Source organism: Mya arenaria, chromosome 16, assembly GCF_026914265.1.
Source record: "Mya arenaria isolate MELC-2E11 chromosome 16, ASM2691426v1".
In the NCBI taxonomy this organism is placed as follows: domain Eukaryota; kingdom Metazoa; phylum Mollusca; class Bivalvia; order Myida; family Myidae; genus Mya; species Mya arenaria.
In genome coordinates this window covers 32,409,687-32,421,836 of record NC_069137.1, presented here as the reverse complement: position 1 = coordinate 32,421,836, position 12,150 = coordinate 32,409,687, and the positions used below count along the sequence as shown (strand labels likewise).

General features: G+C 36.6%; 1 protein-coding gene across 7 annotated transcripts; it reads right to left on the bottom strand.

Moving 5' to 3' along the window:
* Positions 1–3,982: 3,982 nt before the first annotated feature.
* LOC128222633 (uncharacterized) lies at positions 3,983–8,806 on the bottom strand. 7 transcript variants are annotated; one of them, XM_052931727.1, is made up of 6 exons: positions 8,747–8,794; positions 7,914–7,997; positions 7,363–7,496; positions 7,164–7,235; positions 5,340–5,490; positions 3,983–4,652 (listed from the first exon to the last, which is right to left on the bottom strand). In XM_052931727.1, exons 3-6 carry the CDS (start codon positions 7,426–7,428, stop codon positions 4,234–4,236), a joined length of 708 nt encoding a protein of 235 aa, XP_052787687.1. In that variant the 5' UTR covers positions 7,429–7,496; positions 7,914–7,997; positions 8,747–8,794; the 3' UTR covers positions 3,983–4,233. The 7 variants fall into 7 exon arrangements, with proteins under 7 accessions (XP_052787687.1, XP_052787683.1, XP_052787680.1 ...); XM_052931723.1 differs by lacking the exon at positions 8,747–8,794 and adding an exon at positions 8,501–8,530 and having other exon boundaries at positions 7,363–7,430; positions 7,910–7,997; XM_052931720.1 differs by lacking the exon at positions 8,747–8,794 and adding an exon at positions 8,378–8,500 and having other exon boundaries at positions 7,363–7,430; positions 7,910–7,997.
* Positions 8,807–12,150: the final 3,344 nt, after the last annotated feature.

Sequence of the window (12,150 nt, the reverse complement as noted above, 5' to 3'; positions counted from 1 at the left end):
GATGTTATGCCATATTAGTGTTATGCAGGTTGTGTTAGGGCACATCAGTGTTATGCAGGTTGTGTTAGGGCACATTAGTGTTATGCAGGTTGTGTGAGGTCACATTAGTGTTATGCAGGTTGTGTTAGGCCACATTAGTGTTATGCAGGTTGTGTTAGGCCACATTAGTGTTATGCAGGTTGTGTTAGGGCACATTAGTGTTATGCAGGTTGTGTTAGGCCACATTAGTGTTATGCAGGTTGTGTTAGGCCACATTAATGTTATGCAGGTTGTGTTAGGCCATATAAGTGTTATGCAGGTTGTGTTAGGCCACATTAGTGTTATGCAGGTTGTGTTAGGGCACATTAGTGTTATGCAGGTGATGTTAGGCCACATTAGTGTTATGCAGGTTGTGTTAGGGCACATTAGTGTTATGCAGGTTGTGTTAGGCCACATTAGTGTTATGCAGGTTGTGTTAGGCCACATTAGTGTTATGCAGGTTGTGTTAGGGCACATTAGTGTTATGCAAGTGATGTTATGCCATATAAGTGTTATGCAAGTGATGTTATGCCATATTAGTGTTATGCAGGTTGTGTTAGGGCACATCAGTGTTATGCAGGTTGTGTTAGGGCACATTAGTGTTATGCAGGTTGTGTGAGGTCACATTAGTGTTATGCAGGTTGTGTTAGGCCACATTAGTGTTATGCAGGTTGTGTTAGGCCATATAAGTGTTATGCAGGTTGTGTTAGGGCACATTAGTGTTATGCAGGTTGTGTTAGGCCACATTAGTGTTATGCAGGTTGTGTTAGGCCACATTAGTGTTATGCAGGTTGTGTTAGGCCACATTAGTGTTATGCAGGTTGTGTTAGGCCACATTAGTGTTATGCAGGTTGTGTTAGGCCACATTAGTGTTATGCAGGTTGTGTTAGGCCACATTAGTGTTATGCAGGTTGTGTTAGGCCACATTAGTGTTATGCAGGTTGTGTTAGGCCACATTAGTGTTATGCAGGTTGTGTTAGGCCATATTAGTGTTATGCAGGTTGTGTTAGGCCACATTAGTGTTATGCAGGTTGTGTTAGGCCACATTAGTGTTATGCAGGTTGTGTGAGGTCACATTAGTGTTATGCAGGTTGTGTTAGGCCACATTAGTGTTATGCAGGTTGTGTTAGGGCACATTAGTGTTATGCAGGTTGTGTTAGGCCACATTAGTGTTATGCAGGTTGTGTTAGGCCACATTAGTGTTATGCAGGTTGTGTTAGGGCACATTAGTGTTATGCAGGTTGTGTTAGGCCACATTAGTGTTATGCAGGTTGTGTTAGGGCACATTAGTGTTATGCAGGTGATGTTAGGCCACATTAGTGTTATGCAGGTTGTGTTAGGGCACATTAGTGTTATGCAGGTTGTGTTAGGCCACATTAGTGTTATGCAGGTTGTGTTAGGGCACATTAGTGTTATGCAAGTGATGTTATGCCATATTAGTGTTATGCAAGTGGTATAACGCCACATGTGTGTTCTGCTGTGGTGCTGCACCACAATTGTGCTGTGCAGCGGTAGAATACCGCATTTGTGCTCGGCAATTGGTACATTACCAGGATTGGATATGCACACAGTGGAACGTCACAGTCAAGGCCTGCCATTGAATTCTGCGAGGTCAAAGAGGTGCGCCAGATATTTATGACTAGTTATTCTGCCTGGAATGTCCTAAACGTTGACATATTTCGATGGTTTTTAGACATGTAAGGTTTTGTATGAATAACAAATATTCTACAGTTGGTATGGGTTTTTTTGTTAAATATCAAAGTATAATATTTCGTTAAAATAATAACATATCCCCGTTTCTTTCTTTATTAACACAAAAATTGCTGCCTAAAACAAGCCTTATTCCTAGTTTTGCCTTGTTTGTTTTATGATCGTGTCTTATACAGTATTAATAAGTGCAAAAAATGAGTAGCTTTACTCATAATAACAACGCGAGTAAATTGCGTTCATATCCCCGATAATGACATCAACCGCGCAAATCATTTCTTATATTTACACCAATAGTTCATTATTTCATTCAAGAATTGTTAAAAAAAATCATTTCATTTAAGAAAACCTTTAAGTAATCCGTTCTTACTCATTCTGTAAATAGAACGACCCGACTATAACTGGAAACATTTTTTTCAAATGACATTACAATAACGCGGGAAAAGATCAACCACTTGAAATCACTTTAAAACGTAAAATTGAAACACTTCTGGTACCAATATATTTAAATATAATAAACTAACACTTTTAAAAATGTTGATCTATATTTTACGGGACCTGCAATACAACCAATAACAAGATCAAAAGCTTTCATGTATATTGTTATGCAATGAATTACGATCCGAACATATCCGAAGATGTTGCGTTCATCGATTGATGGACGCTATTGCCGAAAGGCAGTTCATTTAAGGAATGGAAGTTGAGGTGTAAATATTGTGTTGTGGTTTTATTCTGATATCAGAGACTGTTTAATAACCACCTAACTTCTTAATTGATTTTAATATTAGAATCAAAATCTTTTGAATGGACTGTAAAGGTAATTGGCCAATAGAGTGAATTATTGCGCCGCCATGTCTAAGGAAAAGGGTGAGAACGCTATTGATTTCGACCCCAGTATAACTATAAAGGTAGATCATGCTCCAACATCTCGAAAGTGTTTCAGGCTGAATAAGCTTTTTTCATTAAGCCAACTTTCTTATTTAATCTTCATTTTACTTTTTTTCTGGTTTCTGTTTTTATTGTCCAAATGTTCATTCATTAGTACAAACCGTTATACCAAATAATATCAATGTGAACAAATAAATATTGATCTAGCTCTTTGTTTTAAAAATCCTATTAGCATTTGGGACTCAATAAAACAAACTGTTTTAGTAATAACCATTAAGATAATTTCCATGTTAACTCAGAAAACTCTCATGATTTTCAATATTACACAATTTCTAAGCGGTTTAAGAAAGCAGTCCAGTTATGTATGTAATCGAAACCAGTACAATTACAAGTGTAGTCGCATTGTTTTGAGAAAGTTTTAAAGTAAACATGTATGATAAAAAGGGGGAAATTTAATGTAAGTGATCAATCCAGACAAGGCTTTAATAAACAGCGTTTAATTGTATAAAACTTGTCAATTCTTTGGTTTGGCTAAAGATGACCAAAATATAAATTAATTGGTTAACATTTATCAAATAATTACTTTCGATCAATCAAAGTGCTTTTATGTGCGACTAGACGGTAGATAACCTGAAGAATACTTCAGTGTTAAACAATTTACTGCAAATGACCACATGCCAATGATAATATATGCCAAATCATCAAGTCGAAGCACTATGGATGTGTGTGGACTTTGTGTTGAGCTCAATGTTAAGAGTTGTTAAAACCTCACCAATGACTTGCGTCACAATTGACCCAGTTAAAACCTCACCAATGACTTGCGTCACAATTGACCCAGTTAAAACCTCACCAATGACTTGCGTCACAATTGACCTAGTTAAAACTTCACCAATGACTTGCGTCACAATTGACCCAGTTAAAACCTCACCAATGACTTGCGTCACAATTGACCCAGTTAAAACCTCACTAATGACTTGCGTCACAATTGACCAAGTCAATATGATTAAGAGCTATTAGCAAACGAAACTTGCTAACATTCTGAATTAAAGACCTTGTGCTCGCTCGTATTTAAGGGTATTTTAATTCTTCCTACATAGTTAGTTATACGTCTCTTCTGAAACAAGCAAACATTGCAAATTGCGGCGTACCAAATACCACAGCTCAAGGCATTGGAGGACGGCGGACGAATGTCGGAGAGCTTAAATTAACGCTAAATCCTAACCATTACGACTAGAACAAGTATTATAATAAATAAAAAAAATATAGAGGCTGTTCACTGTGTATAAAGAATAAAAACAGTTGGTTGAAACGTATGTCAATAAAACTATGTTGACAAACGTAGAGAATATAGTGTTTTAATTATAAATTATTTAAAACATCCAGGAAGGGTTAGGCATAAATGTATTCTGTCGAAAAAAATAATAATACTAGCAATGAAATAGCAATAAAACAATCAATAGCCTTTGTTTTAAATTATAACGAACAACATAAAAGTTTTCTTTAAAATCAATAATAACAAAATGGTGCGTTTGGGATGAACACTTCTCTCTATCGCGTTTTAAAGGAGTTTGACAGCACAGTATATATATATATAAGGGCAAAAGTCACGTGGTTTACTGTTTATTTATCTGCAATCTCATCCAGATCTGTGACATAGTTTATACTGTCTATGACCCCATTCTGGTAAAAGCCTTGCATTGCTTTAACTCGAAAGAAATTCTGAAGGTTTTTAATAGAGACGGCACCAAGATTTCTTCCCTCGTAAGATACAGATTCCGTAGTCCAGCCTAGAAGTCCCCATAGAGCTGAATGTTTTTCCTCTGTGACGATTCTCTTTGCCGCAATTTTGAAGTCCATCATGTACATAACATACATGCAATCTACAAAGTTTCCGTCGGGTGAGCGTCCAAATGCCATCATGCCGTACCGCGCACCACTATCGGCTCCCTTGTTAAACTTCCATTCGACAATCTGGTACTCCCAGGAGTCGTCTGTGAAGAGAATACCGTCCATCCTTTTTCTAACCTTGTCGTCAATACCTGAAATAGAAATCAAGTCAAAACATGAAATATGTGTACGCCTGTATTTTCAAATATGTATATGCGTACTCAGGCATGTTCATGAAACATAAAAACTCCGGTATGTTCATGAAATCTGTATAATTAATTTTTCATTTATAAAATTATTTAAAAGCAAACACATACCTTAATATCAAAGGCGTAATATATAAGAAATGAACAAAACAGACATGCCGATAGCACCGATTGTTTATTTCTGTCACACGACTAAGGGCCATAATTTTAAAACATTAAGGAAGCATCCGTCAATTCAAATGTTTGAAAGGTTTCGTTTAATAGTTATGGTCAACATAAACACGAAAAGTGCCACTTAAAAGCCAGCGCTTGATCGTCGTCATTTCAGTAGGGAAAAGGGCATAACAATCATTTAAGCCATTTTTACAAGCTTTGCTATTATAGAGCGCTTAATCAAAACTCGGGCACAATGACTGTGAAGTTTTATTTTAACATCTTCATGGTTTTGAGTTGTGGATATTTTTTGCACAACACCTACGCCTCCAACCAAAACAATGTTTGCCATAGTTTGGGCAAAAACAAAAATTAACTCGCACGGACGAAGTTAAAATATGACGAAAAGAACACAACACAATGGAAACATCTCAGAAAAACTAAGAAATAAGAAAAGCTTAGAGACTGTTTTACTTTTACCTTCATATGCCTCTTGCATGTGGTCGAGATAATCAGGGAGCGTGTCCACGGGTATTTTGGTTGCCTTGACAACCTCGCACTTTTCATTCCACTTGTCAAATAATTCCCCCTCGAGCTTCCGCTCCAACCGGTCCGCGTCGTAATTGCACACCTGGTGAGAGTGTCAATATTAAATATTGGGGATATGTTATGAATCTTGTTGAAGTTAACACGTCATCATTGTTTACTTCCAAATGTTTCTTGTAAACACTTGTGATCATCTGCAGCATTTCTTACAATATGTAGGACAACTGTTTAAGTTGTACCTGTTTTCAAATACATGAGATCATGACAACATTTTCTTCATAATCAAAAGTGAACAACTATGCATTTGCGCACGATGTTAACTTTAACGATGGTCTAAGCAGTCAGTCGTATGTCAATGGACCGAAGACCATTAGCCTACACATATGAAGGTTCTTGCTCAGCCCAATCTTAGCAACAGCACGCTCATTTTTTGCGCGAAACCATGAAAACTGCATAGACGTTAAATGTTTAAGTGGTACTGGACTGTAGCGATTCAAGACTGTATTGAATGTACGGAACTATGGGATCGGTTTAGTGATAGGTTTTCAGTATAAGAAAGCAGTATTGAACGTCTGGAACTATGGGATCGATTAAGTTCAGTATAAGAAAGCAGTTTTGAACGTCTGGAACTATGGGATCGATTAAGTTCAGTATAAGAAAGCAGTATTGAACGTCTGGAACTATGGGATCGATTAAGTTCAGTATAAGAAAGCAGTATTGAACATCTGGAACTATGGGATCGATTAAGTTCAGTATAAGAAAGCAGTATTGAACGTCTGGAACTATGGGATCGATTAAGTGTGGATAATATTCATTATAAGAAAGCAGTATTGAACGTGTGGAACTATGGGATCGATTAAGTTCAGTATAAGAAAGCAGTATTGAACGTGTGGAACTATGGGATCGATTAAGTTCAGTATAAGAAAGCAGTATTGAACGTCTGGAACTATGGGATCGATTAAGTTCAGTATAAGAAAGCAGTATTGAACGTCTGGAACTATGGGATCGATTAAGTTCAGTATAAGAAAGCAGTATTGAACGTCTGGAACTATGGGATCGATTAAGTGTGGATAATATTCATTATAAGAAAGCAGTATTGAACGTCTGGAACTATGGGATTGGTTAAGTGTGGATAATATTCAGTATAAGAAAGCAGTATTGAACGTCTGGAACTATGGGATGGGTTAAGTGTGGATAATATTCAGTATAAGAAAGCGGAATTGAACGCCTGGAACTTTGGGATCGTTTCGGTAAGGATACGTTTTCAGTACATCAAAGCAAAATTGAACGTTCGGAAATATGGGATCGTTTTAGTGTGGATACTACTCAATATATGAAAGCGGAATTGAATGTACAGCGCAATGGACTCGTTTAAGTTTGGATAATAATCAGTATATGAAAGCGGAATTGATTGAACGGAGCAATGGATTCGTTTAAGAGGGTGATAATCAGAATATGAAAGTGGAATTGACTGAACGGAAAATATGTACTCGTTTAAATGTAGCACTGCAATACATCCTGTGTAAAACATGCGCATAATATGTATAAATATTGTCTCAAACTCCCTTAGGCTTAAAAAGCCTATAAAGCATTTTATTTCTTAATGAATAAAGATCCTTTTTGTTATATTTCGAAATTATACAGTCAGACCAAACCTTTAATACCGAATTGTGTGTATTAAAATTTGCTTTTAGATTTGAAAACATTAACAAAAACGCGCTATAAGTATGCATCCATACGATATCGAGATTACCGAACCTTAACTTGATGAAGCCCTGCCTTAACCATGTCCATGGCGCCTTTGGGTGGTATTCCATCGGGCATCGCTCCCTTGTAAAACAATGTAACAAAGGCGATAAATGACAGCAACGTATCAATACAGAATACAACAAGACTAATTTTGATGCAAAACTTGTACTATAATTATGGAACCCTTACGATATCGTAATTACCGTACCGTTACTTGACGAAGCCCTGCCTTCAACATGTCCATAGCGCCCGGGGGTGGTATCCCATCGCGCATCGCTCCCCGGTAAAACAATGTAACAAGGATGTTGTATGACAGCAACGTATTCAATACGTATTGAATTGCTTCGAAACAATCACCAACGTTTTGGTATGAGAAGTATAAGAACATTTTGGTATCATAGTGAATCAATGTCAATACATGTTTATTTACCACTTATGTCCGTATATTACAATACGCTTCATTGAATACTAAGATGAAGATTAGTTATACTCTATAAGACAATTCTATCCAAACACAGTTAAATACAAACAACTAAAGAAAGCGGCCCCTTACCAGTTAATCAAATTAAAATATTATAACATACCCCTTACTTGGTCGTATTCATCGATAGTTATAGAAAATGTTAGCATGTTCGGAATCTGTAGAAAACACCAAACTGGCAACAATTTAAAGAAGACACACTCAGGACCTGCTCAAAAATGGCTTTGCAAACAATTTAATCCTCACAAACACAATAACATAGTTAAATATCTACCTACTTGCACTTGGTCATCACGCCCTATCGCGTGTCCACTTCTTTCTTCATCAGACATTCTTTGTGAATCGCTCGCCATTTTCATAGCCTTTCGGTTAGAAATATATTAGTGAATTAGTTCACAAACGGTCACTTCCTATTGCACTGGAGTGTCGTAAATTTGTCTATGATAGGCTTTCATTTAAATTCAACTTAACAAATTCTTTATTCATTATATTTTTAAAAATCCGAATAAAGCAGAATGGACATTAACGGTATGTATGCGACATAAATAACCTTTTTAAAGGGATTTTACCAATCACAATTACAGATATTTGCCTTTGCTGAAATATTTCGGGTTGAGCACTCGTTAAATGGCTTCCAAAGTGAAGCCCATTAGCGCTTTTGAATACGTGAAAAACGAGGTTCACCTTATCAAGATGCAGCCTAAATGTCTAAATTATATATTGTTTTCATAACATAACTTACGGCGCAGGAGTGATATAATCCCATGCAATAACTTCATATATAACTAGTGTAATAACTATGCAAATTAGGTAACCGCATTACAAAATGGCGTATTCATACGCGCTGTAAAAAATGTAAACAAACATTAGAAATGATGTTTCAAACGAAATCATGTCGGTCTCAACGAACTCAGCTCCACGATGAAACGAAAAGTGAAGAAGGCTGGGCTTAACCCAAACAAACACCTCCCTGATCACTGCACCACTTATTTGAGGTCCTCTATATACATGATTAAAACTAATTGAAAGGAGTAGATGATAACCGGCAACAATTGTTATAATAAAGAACAGATCCATTCACTTAATGAGAAAGTTTCCATTAAACACTTACTTTTTGCAGACATACAGAAAGGAAGATGTGTTACTTCTAAACTAGTAAGTCTGAATGCGCTATCTATGGCGGAAATTTTAAATCTATACATGCATTATGTAATAGTTAAATGACATGAAGTCAATCTTAATGATTAAGAATAGGCGGAGTGACTTTGAATACAACCTCATTTGCTGGCGTACTGTCAACGGCAGAATCTGAGTGTGTATCGGTCGAGTGGCAGTAGGCGGACTTTTAAACACCCCCGTAAGTTGAAATTTGTAATGAATAAGCCTAGTACTTAAGGTTGCCTATCTGTCATTTCATTGGCTGAACATGTAGGTTGCATTGTTACTATTCGAAGTCTTAAATGTCATATGCATGACATATTCAAGGACAAATTAACATACTACTCTGACTCTTTGCACGTTTTCCTATAACCCACCACGTTCATGTGGTAGGAGCTATATCAAACTCCTGATGTTTTGACAATCATTGACATCAACAACAACCAAACATTCATAACAAGAACAACAACAAATCAAAAATACAAATTGATCTGCAAATGTCAGAATCATATTGAAAACGTCTTAAGATACTATCCAAAGATTAGGTTACACGCCTTCGACAATGTACGAAATGGGTACCAACTGTTATAAGGATTACAGTGGACGATAGGTCATAGATTGTAGAGACTGCCATAAAATGTTCGTATCGAAGAAACAAAAGGGACTTGTCTAAGTCTAAAAAAGCCTTTTAGTGTTACAACCTTCAGTGCACACTCAACAGAATCTCATAACACAATGTCGTCTAACACGAATTACCTGATCAGATAGCAAACGCTGGGGCATCACAACACAAGCACCAAGAAGAAACTATTAGTTCGATGCAATCACAGCCATTGGGCTTCCTAGTAGTTCAAACAGTAACAACAGCAACGGGAACGGGCTAATGATGATTATGATAAAAACATGATATTGCAACTCATATCTGATCCAGGTAGACAAATCAGGAAATTTCAGCGGCATGATTTGTGAATAATTATGACAAGTTAACTTATTAATGCAGGGATTTTTTTTATTGTGTACGTATTCAAAGTTTGTGATTTTCATATAATCTTGTTTTTTATAAATATAAAATAGATGAACAGTCAAATTCTGCCATGGATTTATATTAACACTAGACAGGTGACCAGTGTGTACTAAAATAACTCATAGTACTAAATAACATTTAATATAATGTTTCAAGTGAAAAAGTGAAAGCTCATTCCAATTTAACCCCCGTTATAAACTAATACAATTACCAGTGTCATATCAATCAATCAATCAAATCTGTATTTCCTCCTATACAGAAGATATGCAAATATATTTACAACGTGTAAGGTGCTCTAACATTGAGCAATATAGAACAAGTTAACACATTAAGCAGGGAAAACGTATCTTACATAACTATATATAATATGTATACATTTAGTTACACATATGTACATTGGATGCTTTTGTTTTTAGGTTTTGTATTCTATTTTTTTCATCCTATAACGGGTCCACATTGTTATTTGAGCTAGCGATTTAATTAGTGATTATAAACATAGCAATGATGAGTATAATAACAGGTATGTATAAGAAAACGATGCATGCATTGTATACAAGTATTGCTGTGTAATCACACTAACGAAACAGAACAAGAGGCTTTTACGGAACATGTTTCAATACTGTTCGGTTTAGCTGTGCACGTAGATAGGTTGAGGTAAAAGTGATTATGATTATGGTTATAATCGGTAGTTGATTAGCAACCAAGCTCGGTTATTATGATAAGCGCTATTAAATGTCGCTTCAGCAAACTCTAGTCAAAGTATGCACTTATACACCGTAATGTATAATTGTATGAACATTGCAGAAGTAGAGCGTTGTTGTCCGTGTCTATAAAAGGTTCTAAAGGTGCTCCGAGAAGTCGCAGAGTCCATTGTATTTGTTCTAAGTTATTAAAGCTTTCATAGTCATGTTCATTCAAAATAGTATTCATTTGGGTAGTAAAGTCTTCTCTAATTGCTAATGTGTGGTAACACTCGCTTAATATATGTACAAGCTCTTTCTGAAAGGTTAAGTTACACTTAGCACAATGTCTGTTTCGTAAAATCGAAGGTCTGCACCACAATTTTGCTATACTCCTTGCTGTGTGACGAAAACTACTTTTTCTTGAAATAGTATACATAATAGCAGGTTGTAAACATGGATGAAAAATACGAAATAACATAAAGTCGCAATCATTGGAAGTACGGATATCCCAGCATAACTTGCATTTAAGTATAACAGCATTGTTAACCATGCTTTTCCAAGTTTGTTTATCTGGGGTGGCTCTTCCTACGGAGAAGTAACTATTTAGCACAAATTGCATGTTATATTTGGTCAGCAGCTTACATATATCTGGTATAAATCCTCGTTTAATTGAGTTGTTATCAAGAACGTAAGAAATATATTTTCTCACAAAAATGTGTTTGCTTATACATTTGTTTGGAAGCATTAACAACTTGTGTAAGAACATCAGTTTTCTTTTTTCGACGTAGGTATCTAACTTATTTAATCCTAGAATAGATTCCGACATATCCGATCTGGTAGAGATAGGCAGTCCTTGTATCTTTTTGGCTACGAAGTGTTGGAGACGGTTGATGGCTAAGGTGTCAACGTTAGTCATTGAGTTCCAGAGTTCGGAGCCGTAGAGAGCAATTGGAATTACAATTTTTAGCTCCACTGGCCGAAGGCCATGGAGCTTATGTCGTCACAGATTGTCCGTCGTGAGTGCGTGCGTGCGTGCGTGCGTGCGTGCGTAAACTTTTACTTTAAACGACATCTCCTCTGAAACTGATAAGCGGATTTTGACAAAACTTCACAGGAATGTTCCTTTGGTGGTCCTTTACCAAAATTGCTCAAATGGTTCCGGTCCATTGCACAATATGGCCGCCAGAGCTAAAAATAGCAAAATCTTTAAACGACATCTCCTCTGAAACGGTTCGGCAGATTTTGATGAAACTTGACAGTAATGTTCCTTGGGTGGTCCTTTATTAAAATTGCTCAAATGGTTCTGGTCCATTGCACAATATGGCCGCCACAGCTAAAAATAGCAAAATCTTTAAACGACATCTCCTCTGAAACGGATAGGCAGATTTTGATGAAACTTGACAGAATTGTTCCTTGGGTGGTCCTTAACCAAAATTGCTCAAATGGTTCCGGTCCGCTGCACAACATGGCTGCCAGGGCAAAAAAATAGAAAAACCTTTAAAGAACATCTTCTCAGAAACCGATGATCAGATTTTGATGAAACTTAACAGAAATGTTCCTTGGATGGTCCTTTATCAAATTTGCTTCAATGGTTTCGGTCCACTGCACAAGATGGCCCCCAGAGGTAAAAATAGAAAAACCTTTAAACGA

What these genes read in the sequence shown, in the direction of transcription:
- LOC128222633 (XM_052931720.1), bottom strand. Translation starts at nt 8,401, where the DNA reads ATGGGATTATATCACTCCTGCGCC. An exon ending in CAGGGCTTCATCAAGTTAAG is followed by an intron (nt 5,491 to 7,163) that starts GTTCGGTAATCT and finishes CACTCTCACCAG; the next exon opens with GTGTGCAATTACGACGCGGA. An exon ending in CATGCAAGAGGCATATGAAG is followed by an intron (nt 4,653 to 5,339) that starts GTAAAAGTAAAA and finishes TTTCTATTTCAG; the next exon opens with GTATTGACGACAAGGTTAGA.